The sequence below is a fragment of the Lissotriton helveticus genome, chromosome 1_2 (genome assembly GCF_964261635.1).
Source record: "Lissotriton helveticus chromosome 1_2, aLisHel1.1, whole genome shotgun sequence".
Classification (NCBI taxonomy): Eukaryota; Metazoa; Chordata; class Amphibia; order Caudata; family Salamandridae; genus Lissotriton; species Lissotriton helveticus.
In genome coordinates this window covers 446,067,015-446,088,758 of record NC_136058.1, presented here as the reverse complement: position 1 = coordinate 446,088,758, position 21,744 = coordinate 446,067,015, and the positions used below count along the sequence as shown (strand labels likewise).

Below are 21,744 nucleotides of genomic sequence, written 5' to 3'. Positions count from 1 at the left end.
TGCAAATTTGAGTTATTTCCCCTTTCTTCACTCAATGATACTCGGCTGGGGGATGCCTCCCAAACAAAACTTGTCTCCAGGCTAACTCTTCTCACTTGGTCTTTGTTCCCCGATACTTGGGGGGAGAACAGTTTTGGAGATGAAGAAAGCCGAGGTACCAGCAAATTTGAATTCCGACTGTTTAGTATTAGATTTATTAATAGGGGATACTCCAGCTCTTCTTCCTGTTCTTTTTCTGGCGTTCCTCTCAGGTTTTGAACCTCTTGAAGCGCGTTATCCGTTTCTCTATTTGTTGTCTCGGAGTCCTCCTCTTCATCAGAGTCCACATTTATAGCCGTTGGGTTTTGGATTTTATAATGTTTACGTAGGAAGTCCTTTACTGGGTTTGAGGACTCTGTATTCTGTTTTTTAAGGGATGTTAAAAAGGACCCTTTTTTTACTTGCGGGGCCTTTTTTGGTCCTTTTTTTACATTTTCCCTTCTTGCGTCTCTCCACGGAAGTATCCTCCTGGGAAATCATACTCTCTTGACTCTCATCCCTTAAACTGAACTCAGCCGGTTGTTTGCTCGTCTCCGGGCTGGAATCTTGTGCCTCATTCCGCGCTTTCTTTCTTAATTTGCGGCCCATACCCTTTTATAGGATTAAACTGGTGGGAGTTTGTTTTTCCCCTACTAGACTTACTTTCTTTTTACTGCACAGAGTGGGTTACTAATCACCAATTAGTATTCATATATTCTGGCTCAGATACACACTCCTCCACACTCCTCCACACTGTAGCTGACTTACCTCTGTTGGACGCTATCCACCGGACTGCCTTGCCAAGGATTGATGATGCAATTCTCTTCCTTTATCTCCTGTTCTCCCCAGTTGGGGCGCCCAGAGGCTCAATGGTCCGGGCTAGCTGGTCGACTTTCGGAGGTCCCAGGTAAACGTAAACGTTTATAATTCTCCCCCTCGGGGCACGGTTTGCCGCTTCTAGCACCTTTCTGCAGCCCCCGGTCCCAGACCTCAACCAGGGGTGCCCAAAGCTTTGCAAACTTAGTGCAGTTACTCCCAAACGGTGCGGAAGTCGGGTGGGGTCTGTTGGACTCGCCCCTCCGCTGTACCGCGCCTCGCAGCACACGCATCCGGATAGCTGCGGAGGGACGCACCCCTCGGCTCGCGTCTCCAGCCGCACCGAGCACTACACTCGCTGGGTGTTTTTCGTCGCTCTTCTCCCGCGACAGGCCCTATTACGGTTCCCAGCTTTGGGTTTCCCGCAGCGTCTACGGCGTTTGGTCCGACGTCTCTATCGCGTTATTCCTCGTGATACTTCTCCTCCTCTGGTTCTGGTGCTTCCGGCAAGGCGAGGCGGGGCGTAGCGGCAACAACAGAGGGCTGTGCTGTGCAAAGTATATACCAGAGGAGCAGTCTTTTTAGTAAGGGTCATACAATGCTCTCTTGCCACTTAGGGAAATTAGAAGAACAACAAAGAGAACAAAAAATGTTCGTGAATTATCCAGTGGTCACCACCCCATCAAAGACGATATAGGGACCCAGTAGCGTGCATCTCTTTTACTGCATGTGGCAACCATGATCAAAATTCCCAGCGAGTGTCCATATCACTCGTGGCACCCTACATTGTTCACAGTAGTCAAGCAATTGTGCTTCCTCCATCTTCACGTTAGATAGACCCCACCACGGGACTTCATCCTTCAGATGCAGCGCGCCATCCTGCAGCATGGTTCACTACATACCCATCGTTCGTATATTGTACTTACCGCACAAGAGCATACCAGTTCATGGGAAGTCTGTATTATTCGGGCCAACAGGGTCTAATGGCCTTACAGCATACTGCAAATTATCTCTATGCTGCCAGTACTGCCCCGTGAGACAGTTCTTTGTGCTGATATCTTAGTCCGAATCCTGATGTTGGTCATTACGTTTCTGCTCCTTGCGTTTGGTGACAATTTTCTTAATGAGATCCTGAGCAGCTTTCGGCGTCTGGAGGATCGTTAATCGACCGTCCCATGTCACTTTCAAGCGCGCTGGATATAGCAATTTCACCTTAGCTGGTGCAAATTCTCTACGAGCTTGTTGTACAGCCATCGTGTAATCCGGATAGAACTCCAGTTTGTTGCCCTGATATGTCACCTCTTATTTTTCACGCGTCAACCTTAAAATACTATCTCTATCCCTGTAATTCAGGATACGAGCCACGATGGGCCTGGGGGAAGCACCTGGAGGTTGAATGGCACCAGCGACCTATGCGCGCGCTCTACGATGAAGACCGAAGAAAAGTGTTCAGCCCCAAACACAGCTCGAAACTTCTCCACGTATGTTTCTATCCGGCCGTTGTTGGTGGATTCTGGTACACCTGCGATCCGAACATTGTTCCGGCGGGGCCTCGCTCCTAAGTCTTCGGCCTTGTTTTTTTATCACTTCTAGTATCTTTTCCATCCCTGTACATTTACTTGTAGTGGCATGCGCTTCGTCCTCCACTCCTGCAATTCGGGTTTCGGCATCATCCAGTCGCCCCCCTGTTTGTCTAGTTTCGCAGCCATGTTGTCTACGCGCTGAGTGAGGTGGTCCAGTTTCCCATTAATATGTTGTAGACTGGATTGAATATTTTTAAGAACGGACTCCATGGCGCTGCTTGTTGCAGTCTCCGTCTCTACTTCAGTGTCGGAATGCGCAGGCGCACCCTTTGTCTGCCTTCGTGATTCAAATTTGATCTTCGGCTGCTGCTTGTCTGGTTTGCCCATGATGAGGAGTGGGAGCACTTCCAATGAATGATATTACGAGTCACAGCCCAAGCTGATCTAGAAGGAGTCTTACACGCCACCTGACCACGACAAAGTGGTCCGCACTTGTTTGTAATCTATGCCACTTCGGAGTGGTGCTATCTTCCAGCACAGTTACTATCCAGAGAGGAGCGCATACACCCACGCGTGGGGAATAAGCAGGGCCGCTCATATTTATATGTCCAGCAGTGGTGTTTTTTTTTTTTGCAGTGCACACAGGTGATTCTTGAACCCTGCGTTTGACCCCCTTGAATAAAAGAGAGGACTACGTAAGAAACAATTGGCGTTTTTCGACATAGTAGGTGGCTTGCCACCTTGAAGTTCAAGTTTGTTTCCCCCTAATTCTGTTGCCCTGTCCTGAGGAGGCCTAATTCTTTGGAAGGCCGAAACGCGACCGCGTCAACACTTTCCCTTTTGAGGAGTCCTGTTATTCTCAATTTATTTGTGAAAGATACTTCACTGGACACATGTGAAAAGTGGGGTTCCACAAAGCTTTCGTTTGGAACCGGTGTGTTCGACTACCTCCCAGTGTACCACCTAGATTCAATAGGAGGACACTTTTTGGAGTACTGTTCTATAGAGTGTAAGATAGGAAGTACTTAATAGAGATATATATACAAATTAGACCCTCCCCCTTTCTGTCATATATTGTTTTTGTTATATGTTTTTGCTGTATAAAGTGTACATGTTGTTCCATTGTGTATAATGGTTGAATATAGGTATGTACATAGGTAGGTTTATTTGTTGTGTATAATGTATACATTTTTTAGAGGATTTTGTGTTAGTGTTTTGTTATATATATAAAAGAAATGAAAAAAGTATAATTTGAACAGATTACAAAAAATAAAAAGTGTAATCTTATCCTCCCGTGGGTATGATGATATTAGAAAACATTCGAATAATTCCGCAGTGGACGTTAGTCACAGGACCAATAGGAGAATTTATTTTCACCTATTGTGAAAATTTGTCCATATTTGTTCCTCCTTGTGCCAATTTTCCTTTTTCCATACAGAAGTGGTGTTGAGGCAGATGCTCCCACTTATCAGCACCACTACGCAGCAGCATGCCAGGGGAACTTGGTGTCAATCACTGTGAAGGTTGGCTTGATAATGGCGCCTGTCACAATAAGAGTCTTCTATGAGCGCTGTATCATCAGTAGAGACATGCACTAAACGATGTATTCCAGGGTAGTAGCAGTGCAGCGGCTTGCCAGATTCAGCACAGGGATCGGCCAAGCAGATCAACCTCCTGATCCCAGTGGTGCAGTACGAATTATTTATGGGCGAAGAACCTCTACACACAGTCCAAGCATATCTGAGCACTGTAGACCTCTCTCTTCATCACGCTGCCTGTTTGGCCTCTATTTCAGTCCCACCAGCTTTGGCCGTACAACGCACAGTGGCACCACAGCACTGCACCATTTACAGACCTCCTGTTGACTGTTTTTAAAGAAAGCAAAGTTCTGCGGTCCCGCCGTAGTGTAGCGTTGTCAATAGCAGGTTGAACGTTTAAGTCACTTAATCAGATTTCAAAGTTGTCGTGTGCCGCCATTTTGCGCTGGGCTTTTCGTGCTCATTTTCGGGGAACCGCAGCCGTCATCTCTTCCCCCGCTCAGATGCACACGAAGTTCTAGAAAAGTTAGGGGCATATCACACCTAGCGGCGGTCTCTGCTTGTAGGCTGAGAGGCTCTGGGGCGCCAACTTTGCGTATTTTTGCTTGTTCTACTGTGTAGAGGCCAGTGCATTTTATCGAACAGGGTGCCGCCATGTTATCGTGGCCCTTCGCCCCGCTACTTTGGTTTGCGCTGCTGTCGACCGCTAACCAGTTGTGTCACACCAGATGTTCCCCGTACTGTAGCAACGCACTGTATTATCAAGTGCAGTGTCCCGAAGCAGCGCTTAGTAGCACCCATACATCTGTACCTCCCACCGCGTCCCACAGCTGCAAAGCGCACTGGTGGCCGCCATCTTGATGAGCTGTAAAATTACACGTTTTAGCTCCCCCCTTACTACGCCCATATGCAAGTATCATACGCTACTAACAAAGGTAATAGAAAATAACATAAATACCCACATAAACCTGCTGGTAAGCATCACAAAAAAATTGGTGAAATGATTATAATGGAACCAAAAAGCTTGAAAGCGCTGCGACCAAATGGTCTGCAATTTTCTCTTTTTAAAGTGCAGCGAGAATTGTACTCCCACCTTCTGTTCCCCTTGTATTAAAAAAAAAACTGTTTGGAAGACAAGCAATATATGGCTCTTGGTGGGTTCAATATTATATAATGGCTCTCATACAGTGCGGCCAATTACAAGCTGATATCCCTTCCTGATGTTGAAAACATGTATTGAAAAATTACTGTTGAACGAATTACAATCCTGTTTAGAAGCCAGAACATTTTTGTCACTTTGTGAAACAGGTTTCCGTAGTGGGCATTGGCTGCAGATAATATTGATGTAACTGCAGTACTTCTACGTAGATAAGTGTTGTGCAGAATAAAATGTTATATGTCCATTACATAGCTTATGTATGTGGTATTTCTGGAGCATGAACATAACCAAAAGCCAGTCGAGCGTTGTACAGGGTCAAAGGCAAGCGTTAAGCCAAGGAGTGGTGGGAGAGGTAGCCGGGCTGTGGATTTTAATGCATGCAGCTACCGTTGTTCAAGTAGGTCTCTAAATATTGTGAAGAATGCCACAAACAGAGGTATTATCTTCTGTATTCTAATTCGTGGGTGCAGGTCAGACTGTGCAAAGGTTATCAGGTAACTAACTATAATCAAGGGAGAGTGTAGTAGCAGTATGCGGATAACACATCTCTTCTAGTTTTAGTCGTATGCGGTTTGCAACATCTGCTTAATCAACCAATAAACAAAATGAGATGGCAACCAACCCCTCGAAGACAACAAAACATTGTTTTTTGGGAAGAGGAAAGTAAAGTTTAAATGGCATCTGCCAGGAATCCAAGGCTATCCCTGCCGGGAAATGCAGTTTGGTGTTGCATAGTGCCTTCTCCATACAATACTAACCTCAGTTTAGAGCACACTGCCACTCTGCTGGGACAGCAAGCCTTTCCTTTCCAGGGAAAGACTTAACACAAGCAGGTGAGGAGGACACCAGTTTCCAGATAATAAGCAGAATCATTATTCATGACAAGAGTCAGCAATATATTATCTGAAAATATCTATTTTCTTCATTATTGTAATGGACGGTGCATATGAAAAGCATAACATTCATTTTTGCAGGAGGAGCCATCTTTGGACTAATTCTTTCCTTAGTGGCAGGACGTTTCAGGTCTTCTCAGGGAAATCCACCTTCGGGCCTTTACCTCTTAACTACGGAGGGCCCCAGAGATCCTCTCTAAGTCCCACGCTTTTCAACATATATATGAGGCCACTGGCCGAGGTCATCCAGCCGTTTGGGATTAAAGTAGTCACTTACACGGATGACACTCAGCTGGTGGTATCTCTAAACCATCTGTAGACTGATCCTTCAAACCTGGAACTCTGCCTGGAAAAGGTTGCCACTTGGATGCAACGCTCATGTTTCAAACTCAACAGAGACAAAGCTGAAATCATGTAGTTAGGCAATACAGCCAATTTAGCCCCCACACTGTCCTGGCCTCCATGCCTGGGCTTCCCCCCAGTCCCGAAGGTCAAGATAAAGAGTTTTGGCGTGTGGCTGGATACATCTCTCAAACTTGACCAGCAAGCAGTGGCCGTGTCAGGGGTGTGTCACGGCATCCTCAGAATGCTGCGGAAAGTCCTCCCCGTGCTGCCCATGGAGGCAAAGAGAGTCGCGGTACAGCCCCTGATTTTTCGCGCCTGGACTATTGTAAATCACTGTATCTGGGACCTCCAAAATCTACCCTGAGGAAGCTTCAGGTGGCACAGAATTGTGCTGCACGACTTCTGACTGGCTCTTGTAGAACGCAGTTAGCCAGGTTCAGTCTGAAAACCCTACACTGGTTGCTGATTGAGGAGAGGTTTTCCTTCAATGACTTATTTACTGCTCACAAGACTCTTATGGGCACAGGCCCTCGCGTCAACCAGTCTCTGATCACCGCATACCTTCCTAAGAAGTCTCTCCGCTCGGCAAATTTAAATTTAGCCAGCATCCCAAAAATGAATCGGAGGCGTAGTGGAGGTCGCTCCTTTTCATACAACATAGCCAGATTGTGGAATACCCTCACTCTCAATCTACGTTTAGAAACTTCCCACCTTACCTTCTGCAAGTGTCTTAAACCCGGGCTACTCCGGAAGAGTAATTGCTAGCCGCCTACTTTCACCTGTTCTGCCGTTAGTGCTGGGATGCCTTAGGGTAGCCATGCGCTCAATAAATGCTAATTAATAATAATTTGTTTAAAAAAATATTAAAGCAAATCAACCCCTTAAAGTGGATTGACAGCTTAATCTCTCTATAGGAGAAGAGGGTATAGTCTTACCAGACTTACACTGGTATTACAGGGAAACAATTGGAAGCCAAATTGCTGAAGCAATGAACTCTTAACAGGGCGGTCAGATTCACACCTTCAACTGTCTACTTATACTTATCGTGTACATACCAATCCCCTCTTTACATTGAATTGCCCAAAATTCTTTAAACAAGTTAGGCTGTAGAACACTTGCTCTCACTAGGACTTGGGAATACATTTTGCATACTTTTCGGGCCAACTATTAAATTTGACTCCCCATATTTGGGACTAATCTTTCTCCTCCTCTATCGTTAGTTCGCCTTTGGCAACAGCAAGGTATAAATACATTGCCCAGATCATGTGCTTGAATCATCTCTGTGAGAAGTTGGCCTGGCATAAGCTGTCCACTAGTTATAGTGGGCGCCTTGCACCAGTCCATACAGCCCTTTAGAGGTAATAGGTTAAAGACAACCTTTATTGAAAGCCATTCTAGTGGTAGCTATTTAGAGCAGCCTTCAGGCAAAGTCTTGAAGGAATGTAAAGCAGTTTGTTTTACCAGTCTATAATCTCTTGAATGACCAAATGAAAGGAGAACCACACCAGGTATATATATAAAATATATGTTTTTACTCTAAACACACCCTACTAGTCTCTTTATGAGGCTAGAGGTCAAAGCACATAAGTTACACGTAATAACACACAGTAAATTACCACAATTTACGTTGAGCCCTAGGGGCATACCTAACTATAGATTAAGAAAGTGGTATAAGAACCATGACTTGACTAGACACAAGTCCTAGTGCCCGTAGAATCGCTGGGCCCACAAGGAACCACCCAAGGTAGTAACACAGGGGACCCACGGGGGACGTGTGCAGTGTGAGAACACAGCTGTGAATCGCGGTTAGCTTCTATGGGGAAAGTTGCGGTTGGAAATTTAAAAATAAGGGTTGCTTAGGAGAGGACTTTGAGCAAACCCCTTTAGACTTAAGGGGTTCTAGAACCAACACCCACAGGAGCACCGGAGTACTCTAGTTACCTCACCCAGGGAAGCCGGGTGCATAGGTGTCTTAAGGTGTCGGAATCTCGTCGGTTTCAATGCCCATCTGCTGCAAAGTACTGCTGCCGTCGAAGTGGAAAGTGTCTGGTGTGATCCAAGCCTGGATTGAAGATGAGAAGAACCTGAAAGCAGAGGGGACAGAGTCTGGGTCACTTGCCAGTGATCAGGGGCACGATAGTCGAATGCCCACCGATGTCAGGTGATTTCAGGTGGAAGAGGTGAAGCTTGACTCTTCAGCCACGAGGACCAGGAGGTGTCGACAATGACCAGGATCTGGAATCGAGCTGTCCCACAAAGGATGTCGAGTGCTGCGGTGTCAGTGACCGGATTGGACCCAACAAGCCTTGGCAACAGCAACCCACGTAGAAAGTTTATAAATGCTTCGGTGTGGACCAGCAAAGTCCGAGGGACTCACCACGCTGTGGAGAGTCAGGGCACATCCGGAGCAACCAGAGAAGCCCAAGGAAAATCAGAGTTGCCTTCGTAGGTACCCACCAGTCGACGGACCAGGGATCATGAAGGAGCCTCAAGCGGGAATGCAAGAAGCGGTCTCACGGACCAATCGTGAAGTGTAGGCCCACAATATTAGGTGCAAAGGGTACTCGGGGCTTGGGCTACAAGCAACCCAAAGCGCAACTTCAAGAGACGTCAAGAAGTCAATGCACTTGCAAATGTGCACGGTGTCAAGAAGTTCGGGTTCCACGTCACTCACGAGGGCTGCGGGTCTCAGCTATGCTGGGGACTCGGGTCAGCCTCTGAGAAGTCTGGAAATCCACATCTGGTGTTGCAAAGTTGTCAGCGTCCAGCGGGAGCTTCAGAGATGCAGACCGGCAAGATGTGTCTTTGGTGCCTGCCAAGCAGGGGAGTCACTCCTTGACCCCAAGGGAGATTCTTCCGGCCTCTAGTCTTGAGTAAAGCGTTGAAGTTCCAGGTTTATTTGCAGAGTTTCGTCCAGGAGTAATTTAAAGTCCTGTTGCCATGCGTTCCTTACCTATACCTAAGAAAGGGGTTGGACTAACTCTGTGGACCCACCTATGGGAGGGTTTGGAAAGAGGGGTGGCTGCATCCATTTCCTTTGTCCATTTTTACGTCAAAGCAGGGGCTGGTAGCCCCTGCAACCGGTTTGAAATGGGCTATGCACAGGGACACCAAATTTGCCCACAGTGCAGACTTCAAAGCACTCTCAGAGTGCACCCACCCAGCCCCAATCCACTAAGGCCTGTCTGGGAGGTGGTTACACCTCCTTGTGACAGGAAGCCTATTGTCGAGGCCTCCCCAGATGGAGTTTCGGTCAGCAGCAGGAGGCCAGACTTGTGTCTGTGGCTGCAGCATCCATTTTGTGATGCCATGGATCTGTTACACTGCTACCGGGTATACCGGTGTGTACATGTCTCTCCCTCTGGAAGGGTGGAATTATATCCCCACTGCCAGGACTGGGGGTGGGGGGGGAGGGGGTAGGATTCCAAAGTGTTTGACACCAAACACGACATGTTTTCATGCAGCCATTCCAAAGTTAACATTTACCGCAAGAGTATATGGTCTGGCTGCATCACAGAACAGCCTCAGAGAATAGACTCCGAGCACTGCCGAGGGGCCCTGGTCATGCATGGGCACCCTCTCACATGAAACCAAGCACCCTGCCTTTAGGATTGATAAGGCCTGCCACAGGGGTGACTGATAGGTTTCTATGTGCAGTGATTTAAGGTAGATATAGGTAACCTATATCTAAGTAAGGGGTGCATGCACTACCATACCCAGGCTGCAGTAGGAGTCCTGTGGTGCCATTTTGGAAGGCTTCCCAGGGGTGACATAATACATGCTGCAGCCCCTGGGAGGCCTCTGGGGTACCTATGCCCTTAGTACCTGGTGTACCATATACAAGGGACTTACAAGGGTACCCCAGTAACCAAACTGGAGTGTACCTAAAGTACATGCAATCAATTTAGAGAGGAAGCAGCTAGGCTGGGGTCCTGGATAGCAGGGCCCCAGCCAGACTAAAGTTGAAAAACAGTGAAAAAACAGCAAAAAGTGGGGGTAACCATAAGAAGCAGATCCTACTCTCCTACAATCTCATAACCTCATAACCTTAAAAGGAGTTACACCACTTATATGGTCTCCCCTGCAATGTAATCTTCAAATTCATCCAGTTGAAACAGAGTCTGAAATTACTTTTCCCTGTTGCCTTGGCCTCATAGCATTCATATATTTATAATACATGGGATTTTGCAATCCCTGTATAAACGCCTGGCTCTAATTTCTATATAATCAATGGGTTGTGACGCACCCAGTCACCTGTTATAAAGAACTGCACTGTAATAAGTTATCGCAGTCGAGTTCTGACGTCACAGTGCCTGCTGCCAGAGTCAGCAGCCGAGGCGAAAGGCAGGTCACAGAGCAGCTGCCTATAGCTGGAAGTTTTTTAATTCCTTAGATAATTAAGGAAAAGTTCGAATCTTTCTACATGTTTCTACACATTCTCATCTACTGCAGCTTTTATTTTAAACTTACTTTTGTTGAACTTGTTTCTAATATCTTTTTGTTACAAATATCTAACAGGTTTGTCATGTGTTTAATTTTGCAACTTGACCAGGAGCACTTTTTATCTTGGTACTGTAACATTCCTAAACGTTAAGGATTAGACATTCATTCAAGTACCTAAATACACATAATAATAAATCTCTCCTATTTTGAGAATTTTGACAAACCAAATCCCTTGAGCTACGTTCTTTTGGTATGACTCCGCTTCAAAGGGGATTATAAAACAAGGAGTTGCGTTGTCTTGTTGCAATTTCTTAATTTATTTATATTCTTTGTAGACATTAATTTGATCAGCCCAGCCAACACGTTTTGTCCATTCGGACTTCATCAGGTCTGAAATATTAAAAAGAATTCAAAATTGATATACTACATGTACATATTCACATACCAATTCACCTATATACTCTTTCAAGCCAAAACATCGACACGTTACTCCAACCTACAACGTACCTATGTAACAAACATTTATCATTGAATCATTGAATGTATACCAGCGCATGTTATATTTGCATATACATCACTGAGAGTGCCTTGGTCTTGAAGATCGGTCTCCCACTGACTCTTCTCTGTCTCCTGCATCACCCTTTCTGGTGATAATTTGGGGAGCAGGGGGCCCCAGACAATGTATCCACCAAGGGACCCCAGAGAGTTCATCCACCATTTCCTTGGACCTAGCTTGTGCTAGACCTTCCAATCCTTGATTCTCCCAATTGTTCTCTTATCTCCTGGCCATCATATCCCTTGCTTGGACATTCCAAGAGGAAATATTTCATCACCGCTCCCTGTCCGCTCAAAAAAGACTGAAACCCCACAGAAGTGCTTGCACTCTCTCTCACTGCCACTCTCACAAGTAAGTCAACATGTCTAGAGCACTCTGTGAGAAAGTGCCCTCTTTCTGCAGGGTTGTCCCCACTTTTTGCTGAATTGCTGATGTACTTTGACTGGGAAACAACCTTTACAACGCAACTTTTACAACGCACTACCATTACAACAAAGCTTTTACAACGCAAAAACCATTACAACGCATGTATTTACAACGCATGTTTTTACAACGTAGATACCTTTACAACGCATACCATTACAACGTAAGTATTGGTAAGTATATAATTCTATTTAAAATGTTATAGGTTTGGGTTTTTGGGTAAAGGGGTATTTTTAGGGTTCAGGGTCAGTTTTGGGTTTTTGGGTAAAGGGGTATTTTTAGGGTTCAGGGTCAGTTTGGGGTTTTTGGGTAAAGGGGTATTTTTAGGGTTCAGGGTCAGTTTTGGGTTTTTGGGTAAAGGGGTATTTTTAGGGTTCAGGGTCAGTTTTGGGTTTTTGGGTAAAGGGGTATTTTAAGGGTTCAGGGTCAGTTTTGAGTTTTTGGGAAAAGGGGTATTTTTAGGGTTCAGGGTCAGTTTTGGGTTTTTGGGTAAAGGGGTATTTTTAGGGTTCAGGGTCAGTTTTGGGTTTTTGGGTAAAGGGGTATTTTTAGGGTTCAGGGTCAGTTTTGGGTTTTTGGGTAAAGGGGTATTTTTAGGGTTCAGGGTCAGTTTTGGGTTTTTGGGTAAAGGGGTATTTTTAGAGTTCAGGGTCAGTTTTAAATTTTTGGGTAAAGGGGTATTTTTAGGGTTCAGGGTCAGTTTTAGGTTTTTGGGTAAAGGGGTATTTTTAGGGTTTAGGGTCAGTTTTGGGTTTTTGGGGAACAGGGGTACAGGATAAAAATAAAGTAAAATTAAATTTAAATTAAATTAATTCAATTAAATAAAATAAAATTAAATTAAATTAAATTAAATTAAATTATATTAATTTCAATTAATGTACATTAAAAAAAATATTACATACTTACCAATACTTACGTTGTAATGGTATGCATTGTAAAGGTATTTGCGTTGTAAAAACATGTGTTGTAAATACATGCGTTGTAATAGTTTTTGCGTTGTAAAAATTTCGTTGTAATGGTAGTGCGTTGTAAAAATTGCGTTGTAACGTCATACATCCACTTTGACTGAGTGTGCCCTGGGCTCCTGCCAATCAGATTCCCAGGGTCTATGTCTTTCCCTAAAACTGCATTGAAGACCAAATCCAATTGGCACTCTCTGGCCAAGGTCAGCCCCTGGTAAATGGTACCACAGGTACCATGTGCACTGTGGCCAGGGAAGGCCTCTAAGGGCTGCAGCACTTACTCTGCCACCCTTACAGGACCTGTACCTTTACACACACACACACACACTGCCTAAGCAGGCTGCATGTTTTGGTGCAGAACAAAGTGAAGAGTCGACATGGCACACATCCCTGTGTGCCATGCCTACAACCCACTGCCCCGGCAATGATCAGCCACCCCTCTAGCTGGGTGCACTATACCAGTGGTGAGGACACAGGTGCATGAGCCCTGTACCCCTACTGTGTCTAAGCCAATTCTCAGACATTGTAAGTGCAGTAATGCCATTAAGAGTATATGGTGCTGGGTGTTTGTCATTATGAACTCCCCAGCACCATAATGGCTACACTGAAAACTGAGAAGTTTGGCATCAAACTTCTTAGCATATTAAACCCACACTGATGCCAGTGTGGGAATTATTGAAAAATGCACACAGCGGGCATTTGAAAAATGACTTAACACTAGTGTCCAGGCTGAGTGGCTGCTCCCCAGCTGCCACCACCAGACATGTTTCTGGACCCCTGGGTCCAGAGCCTGCTGCTTTCGGGGGCTGAAACAATGCACATCCTGGGACGAGGTGCCAAGCCTCCTCCCCAGGATGGGCAGGGTCCACAAAGGAGAAGCTTCAAAGGCTTGTCGCCTCTGTGAGCTCCCCCAGGCCTTTTGCTGCTCTCAGCAACTGGTCCCCACCGGTCTGAGCCCCACTTTGGGTGGGAGAACCAACAGGAAAATCAAGCGAGGAAGGGAGGTGTGCCCACCTTTGCCAACCCCACCCCTCAGGTGGGGGAGGCAAGGTAAAGCACAACTCACAGTCCCCACCATATTGCAGATGGGGGGACAGTGGCCAACCACAGTGTGGCATATGCCCCCCTCCCACTGGATGGTGGTATAATAAGGGATGTACCCCCCCAAGGAAGAGACCTATTGGTCCCAACCTTTTACTTACCTGTAACACCCCTAAATTTAGTATTTAGTGGTATCCTGAACCTTGCCTCCTCAGACAAGCAATGACCAACAAGAAAAGAAGGAGAAGGACCGAACAGCCGTGCTGAAGCTAAGAAGAGGACGCCTACTGACTTGGCCCTAGCCCTACCGGCCTATCCCCACCTCGAACCTGCAGAAGCAAAACCCCGGTGTGTCCTGCATCCAGGAACCTCAAGAACCCTGAGGACCTGCCCTGCCATCCCAGAAAAAGACTTTGTCTCCCTTGAACACCAGAGTTGTTCACCAACAGACTCCAGCTCTGGCAACTCTGCACCCGATGCCCACGGCCCCAGTTTGAGTGGCCCAACACCACATGAAGGTCTCCCCGGCGATCCTGACCTGAGACCCAGTGATCCCTGACCTGCTTCAAGCCTCCAGCCGACACCTGCAGCCTCAATCTGGAGGGGCCCCCCTAACCATGACCAGGAGCTGGTAAGAAGATCCGACCCTAAAATACACCCCTGAACCCGACACCCCGCAGCCTTGGGTGGCCCAACCGACGATGTCTAACCAACCCCCAGTATCCCAACTTAATCAATCAATAAATCATAGCATTCGTAAAGCGCACTACATACCCGTGAGGGTCTCAAGGCGCTGTGGGGGTGGGGGAGCTGCTACTGTTCGAAGAGCCAGGTCTTGAGAAGTCTCCTGAAGGTCAGAAGGTCTTCGGTCTGCCGTAGGCGTATGGGGAGGGTGTTCCATGTCTTGGCAAGGTGGGAGAATGATCTGCCGGCGCCGGTCACTCTTCGGATGCGGGGGACGGTGGCGAGTGCGCGGTCTGCGGAGCGGAGCTGGCGGGGTGTGGGTGTAGAGGCTGAGTCGGCTGTTGAGGTACGCTGGTCCGGTGTTGTGGAGTGCCTTGTGTGTGTGGGTGAGGAGTTTGAAGGTTATCCTCTTGTTGACAGGAATCTAGTGCAGGTCTCTCAGGTGGGGTTTAATGTGGCTGCGGTGAGGGATGTCGAGCATCAGGCGTGTGGAGGCGTTCTGGATACGTTGGAGTGCATTTCCGTAGTCTAGTCTACTGCTGAGGAGGGCCTGAGTGACCGTCCTTCTAGTTTCGGTGGGGATCCACTTAATAATCCTTCTAAGCATGCGGAGGTTGTTGAAGCAGGAGGAGGAGACAGCGTTGACCTGCTTCGTCATGGAGAGGGTAGAGTCGAGGATGACCCCTATGTTGCATGCGTGGTCGGTGGGTGTTGGGGGTGTTCCTAGTGCAGTTGGCCACCAGGAGTCGTCCCAGGCTGAGAGGGTGGATCGGAGGATGAGGACCTCCATCTTGTCAGAGTTCAGCTTCAGTTGGCTGTTCCTCATCCAGTCGGCGACAGCCTTCATCCCTTCGTGAAGGTTGGTTTTGGCGGTGTGAGGGTCCTTGGCAAGGGAGAGGATCAGCTGGGTGTAGTCGGCGTAGGAGATGATGTTGAGGTCGTGCGACGTGGGCGAGCGGTGCCATGTAGACGTTGAACAGAGTTGGGCTGAGGGATGAGCCTTGGGGTACGCTGCAGATGATCCCGGTGGCTTTGGAGCGGAAGGGGGGAGGCGGACGCTCTGTGTTCTGCCTTAGAGGAAGGAGAAGGTCCAGTCCAGGGCCATCTCTTGGATTCCGGCGTCGTAGAGGTGTGTTCGTAGTGTGCGATGGGAGACCGTGTTGAAGGCGGCTGACAAGTCCAGGAGGATGAGGGCCGCAGTTTCTCCCTTGTCAAGCAGGGTCCTGATGTAATCGGTGGTGGCGATGAGGGCAGTTTCGCTGCTGTGGTTGCTGTGGAACCCCGACTGGGATGGGTTCAGGAAGCTGTTCTCTTCGAGGAAGCTGGTTAGTTGTTTGTTGACAGCCTTTTCGATGACTTTTGCCAGAAACGGGAGCAGGGAGATGGGTTGGAAGTTCTTGAAGTCCTTGGGGTCCGCCTTGGGTTTCTTGAGTAAGGCGTTGATCTCTGCGTGCTTCCAGCTCTCCGGGAAGGTCACTGTCTCGAAGGAGATGTTGATGGTTTTCCGGAGATGGGGTGCGATGGTGCTGCTGGCTTTGTTGAAGATGTGGTGTGGGCAGGGATCTTCCGGGGATCCGGAGTGGACGGTGTTGATAAACTTGATGGTGTCGTCGTCGTTGATGTTGGTCCGGGTGAGCAGGCGGTTGGTGCGGGTGGTGGTCCTCTCCAAGTGGTGGTCACTCCCAGAAGACCTTCGTCCCTGAGCTGCAATGTGTTTGCAAACCGGAGAAACCCATTGAAAGTAACAGGGCACCAGATGACAAACCCTCACCGTGCACCCGACCACCCTAGTGCCGTTGAGAGTGTTCCTTCGGTGCTAACTTGAACCGCCAATTGCCCTGAGCTGAGGTCCAGGAGCTTTGCTCCCACAAACTTGTGGCCTGCTCGTGAGCAACTACCAACGGTAGGTATCCTATCCCCCATTGGATAACATTGGGCCACAGCACTCTGTACCCGGTAGCCCTAGTGTCGCTGAGAGTGCTTTGAGAGTGCATCCTCGACCCCGGAAGACCCCTGAGTCTAACCCAAGAAAACCAACTCTCACAATAAAGTACTTACCTGTTAACCATTAACTCTATTTCCTCCCATCGGATAACATTGACTCTGTGTTGAGTTGGAAAATCTATAAAATCCTATATAACTGTGTACAAATAACCAAAACACATTTACCTATTTACAGAAAATGTCCCAGTCCAGTATCCAGGTATACTACACTGTGTAAGAAAAGTAATCTGCAAAGTCATCTACATGACATCATATTGAAAAGTAATTATAAAGTATGTGTACAATATTTTAAGGTATTGCGTTTCCAGTAATTCTACTGTAACCAAACCAAAGTATATAAACAACTGCAAACCAAACCCTATTGTTACTGCAAAGTATAAATCACTTACCTGTGCCAGGCTTGCTTGGTTCTAAGAAATAAACATAACTAAATAATATTTAGCAAATTGGTCTGATTTCAGTATTTGAGTTTGTGCAATCATTTGCTGATTGAGTGTGTACAACAAATGCTTAACAATACCCTCTGATAAATCCTTACTGCTTGCCCACACTACCACAAATAGAGAGTAAAGTGCTATCTCCCTTTACCTCTGCCTACCTTTGGGGTTCCACTGGACTCTGTGCACACTATACCTCACTTTGGTATGGTATATACAGAGCCAGCTTCCTACACACCCACACTGCTGTCATGTTCAGACACTCTTCTGCATACACACCTTGTCATTCACCTGCAGGCAGTGCAGCTAAGGCCAGACTCAGCACCGGCATACGCAAGGACTCACTTTTCCTGACACAGAAAGTGGCCAGGGATCTCTGAATCTGGCTGCACTTTTTTCTCTTCAAACGCTAGCTCTCATCAAGCTTGTGGACAGTTTTTTCTAGTTCCCGATCTCTATAGCACCACAAAGCCCTTTACTTCTTAGACAAAGTACATCAAATAGTTGTCATTCTCCCTTCTCACAATTCTATCTTTTTGCGTTAAATGAGTTCATTAGTGTTATTCATCTGTGCCAATTTCTGTCCATTAACAATCTGATTTTAATTCTGCAGATGACTGAAGAGGTGAAGAAGTCTCAGAGCTTGAACTAGGAAACAATGACTCGAATCCAGGAGTGATGAGCAATTGGAAATTCTCAAGTACTGAAAACTACTGAATTAAAACATTGTTTTCCTGACTCAATACTCTACATTGAACATTAACAAAGCTCCTAAGTGAAAATACCCAAAATAATTAATAGGTTTGAGCTCTTTGCACTAAACAGCCTCTGAAATGGGAAAGGAACACGTGTAAAATGAGAGCTCAGTGCACGTACTATTTGTAAGAATATTTTCTCTCAAAAGAGACATTTGGAGATGAATACAATAATGCAAAGTAATTAAAGCTGAACACAGTGCACCTGAGAATAACTTTGGTTATAGCTTCAAACTGATGGTACTGATAGAATGCAGCAGAGAAGATAAAAGCAACAACACAACATTTTATCCCTGCACAGAAAGTGGGAACTTTTGTTAGAAATACCAACCCCTTCAACATGATGAAACAAGATTTATTTGAAGGGGCCATCCTATTTAAGATGATAGAACGAAAGCAGTGCATAAAAAGTCATTGTTAAAGATCTTTCAAAGACCTCAGCAGAGCAAGACGGCAGAGCACAACATTCAGTGTAGAAGATACCCGCATCCACGTCTTTCTCTGTGGTTCATCGACCTCTTCATAACTACGTAGAAACTTCACAATGAAGGACTTTCTTGGTATGATGTTTGTCTCGTTGGGAAAAGGGAAGGTAAAAGGGACCTTCTGGTGATAGTGAAAACTATTATCATTCACAAGCCTATTTCCTACCTTGACCTGAATGAAAAAAACTTCCTAATGTATTAACACTAAACACGTCAGATGCCTCATCAGTTCTTCATAAAAGTCTAAATATGTAAACGTGTGTAAATCTTAAAGTTTCAACATGATTTTAATTCTGTATGAGAACCTACATGTGCATACGTTGGAGACATCCTCATAGGTGCTGTGGCCCAGCTCAGTAAAAGTTTATAGGATAACGTAGGCTAGCCCTAGAGGTGACATCATAAGCACTCCTTGGCATGTATGTGAGACAACACCAGGCTTGGAGATATTAACTCCAGAAAACAATTTTATAACTGTATTGAATTCAAGAACAGCTTTAGTTGTCAATCCTATCTCAATCAAAATGAGACAACACACAGCTGGGAAAAGCATTATCAGTGCATTAAATTCCAGAAAACCTTCATCCAGAAAAGCAGTTTCACAAACCAGGAGAGAACAGACACTGGGGGAAAACCTCAACAGTGCTTTGAATGCCAGAAAGCCTTTACTCAAAAAACCCATTTCACTGAGCATGAGAGAATACACATTTGAAAAACCTTATCCTTGTTCTGAATGCAAGAAAAGCTTCCATCGGAGAAGCAGTCTTACTAAACATGAAAGAACACTCACTGGGGAAAAACCTCATAAGTGCTCTGAATGTCAAAAAGGCTTCCTTCAGAAAATCTGTCTTATTCACCACAAAAGAACACATACTGTGGAAAAACCTTATCAGTACTATGAATGCCAAAAAAGCTTCTATCATAAATATATCCTCAATCAACATGAGAGAACACACACTGGGAAAAAACCTTATGAGTGCTCCAAGTGCCAGAAAGGCTTCAGTCATAAAACTAGTCTCACTCACCATGAAAGAACACACACTGGGGAAAAACCTTACAGATGTTCTAAATGCCAGAAAAGCTTCCAACAGAAAGTCAGTCTTGCTGACCATGAAAAAGATCATACTGGGGAAAAACCTTATAAGTGCTCTGTGTGCCAGAAAAGGTTCAGTCGGAAAATGAGTCTTACTTACCATGAAAGAACACATACTGGGGAAAAGCCTTATCAGTGCCCTGAATGCCAGAAACGCTTCAGTCATAAAAGCGGTCTTACTCAGCATGAAAGAACACATACTGGGGAAAAGCCTTATCAGTGACTTGAATGCCAGAAAAGCTTCATTCAGAAAACCGGTCTTACTGAGCATGAAAGAACACACACTGGGGAAAAACCTTATAAGTGCTCTGTGTGCCAGAAAAGGTTCATTCGGAAAATCAGTCTTACTTACCATGAAAGAACACATACTGGGGAAAAGCCTTATCAGTGCTCTGAATGCCAGAAAAGATTCAGTCAGAAAATTACTCTCACTCAGCATGAAAGAACACATACTGGGGAAAAGCCTTATCAGTGCTCTGAATGCCAGAAAAGATTCAGTCAGAAAATCACTCTCACTCAGCATGAAAGAACACATACTGGGGAAAAGCCTTATCAGTGCCCTGAATCCCAAAAAAGGTTCATTCAGAAATCCGGTCTTAATCAGCATGAAAGAACACATACTGGAGAAAAGCCTTATCAGTGCCTTGAATGCCAGAAAACTTTTACTGGGAAAAACCATCTCACTCAACATGAGAGAACCCACACTAGGGAAAAACCTCATCAGTGCTCCGAATGCCAGAAAAGATTCAGTCAGAAATATAATCTAATTATACACAGAAGAAAACATACAGTGAAAAATGTATGAGTGCCAGAATGCCCCGAAAGCTTCCATCGTAGCCGATCTCACTCAATTTGAGATGACACACACTGGGGGAAAACTGTATCAGTGCTACGAATTTTGTAAAATCTTTAATTAAAAATTGGGTCTGAGAATAGGGGGCGTGGCCAAGATGGCGGAGTGAGCGGACGTGCTCCCGGCTAGCTCCTTCGGCCCCGGCTTACCCGTTGCTGTCCCCTGGCGCGTTTCTCCCCCGCGCTATCCAGGTGGGGGCCGGAGATCTGGGAGACGCTACGGTGCCACCCACGGAGCTGTGCGAGCTGCTTTGGCGAGTTGAGACGCCAGAGCACGGAGCGGCTGGACTGGCAGTGGGAGCAGGCCTGGAAGATACGGAGGCAGCGTGCGGCCACTAGAGGCACCTTAAGAGTGCGGAGGCTGTGGCGCTGGGCCCGCCGGACACGGGGTGAGGCGCGATAACCGGACGGCTGTCCAGGGGTTTGCGGAGTCGAACCTGCATGCACTGCCTGGCCCGGAGTGGGGCCTCCTTCGGCCCGGAGGCGGTGCGCCTACTCTAGGCCGGGGTTGAGGCCTACAGCTGAGGTGGAGGAGGAGCCCGGAGATGCGGGAGGGACGGCGGTCCCCCAGATTGCGTGGTGCCTGACCCCGTGTGGTGGCTGGAGGAGGCGGTGAGAAGGCGGCAGGGGTCCCCTGGCCCCCGGAGGAGAGGAGGCCGCACAGATTGCAGAGGCGACCCGGAGGACCTGGAGGAGGGCCGTGGTCTGGGCCGGGCGCCGCCAGCTGAGGCCAGTCGTGGATTGGAGGTACCAGGGACCGTGGTGGGCGGCGCAACTGGGCCCAGCCTGGCCCGGAGTGCGGCGAGGCGGCTAACTGCTGTGCCAGGAGCGGAGGCGCCAGGGAGACGTGGCGCTGAGGCCTACGGAGAGAGGAGGCCGGTCGGGCTGCGGCGAATCTACCTGAGACCGGAGTTGAGGCCCGCTGTTGAAATACCGGGGGCGCCCTCGCCCCGGGAAGGCCAGCGGATCATTGGATTGGGCCGCGCCTAGACGGCATCTGGGGGCAGAGGTAGTGGAGAGGCAGCGACGGACATCTCTGAATCCCAAGGAGTGGAACAGTCAGGAGGGTGGCGCAGAGGATCGGGCTGAGGGCTAGAACCCCGACCTGCTGGTGCCGGGGGCCTCCTCGAAAGTGGATCACTGGAGCATAAGATTCCCCCCATGGTGCAGACACAGACCTGGGACCCGTTGTGAGGCATCAGCCCTGCACGAGAGCGCCTGTGAGGAGTGGAGCCCAGGCGGTAAGCCCAGTTAAGTGAGGAGATCGGGGGCGCAGGGACTGAGCGGCGGGGCACAGGGGGCCCACGGGGCTAGCACACAATAGGAGCCCGCTGGGAGTCGCCGGTCTCGAAGGCGGACTGTAGCAGGGAGACGGTGGAGGATTGACCGCCTGAGGTGGCTGCGAGACCTGGCTGCGACCATTCCCTGGGACAGGAGGAACTTAGAGCGGCATACCTCGTGAAGAACGATCTGGGCGGCTTACACCCGGGGGTGTGTAGACGAACAGGAGAGAGACCGCCACGGTGCTACAGAGGGAGGTGGCTGCGGCATAGCGGACTACCAGTATGACAGGGCAGCGAAGGAAGAAGGGCGAGCGGACCCTCCCTGAGATGTTGGGCAGGGGGCAACAGAAGGGGGAGAGAGGAGGTGCGTCCCCAGGAACGTCCAGAGTCTTGCAGGGTACCGGGGAGAGTGAGATTCCCATCACCAGATCCTT

The 21,744-nt window shown here is 47.5% G+C and overlaps 1 protein-coding gene across 1 annotated transcript in view; it reads left to right on the top strand.

The window, feature by feature from the left end:
• LOC144805570 (uncharacterized) overlaps positions 1-20,104 on the top strand; it is a 155,362-nt gene extending 135,258 nt beyond the window's left edge. The window contains 1 exon segment of the mRNA XM_078672096.1: positions 18,463-20,104. Coding sequence (XP_078528222.1) covers positions 18,463-19,980 — 1,518 coding nt within the window. The 3' untranslated portion in view covers positions 19,981-20,104.
• The last annotated feature ends 1,640 nt before the right edge of the window (positions 20,105-21,744 follow it).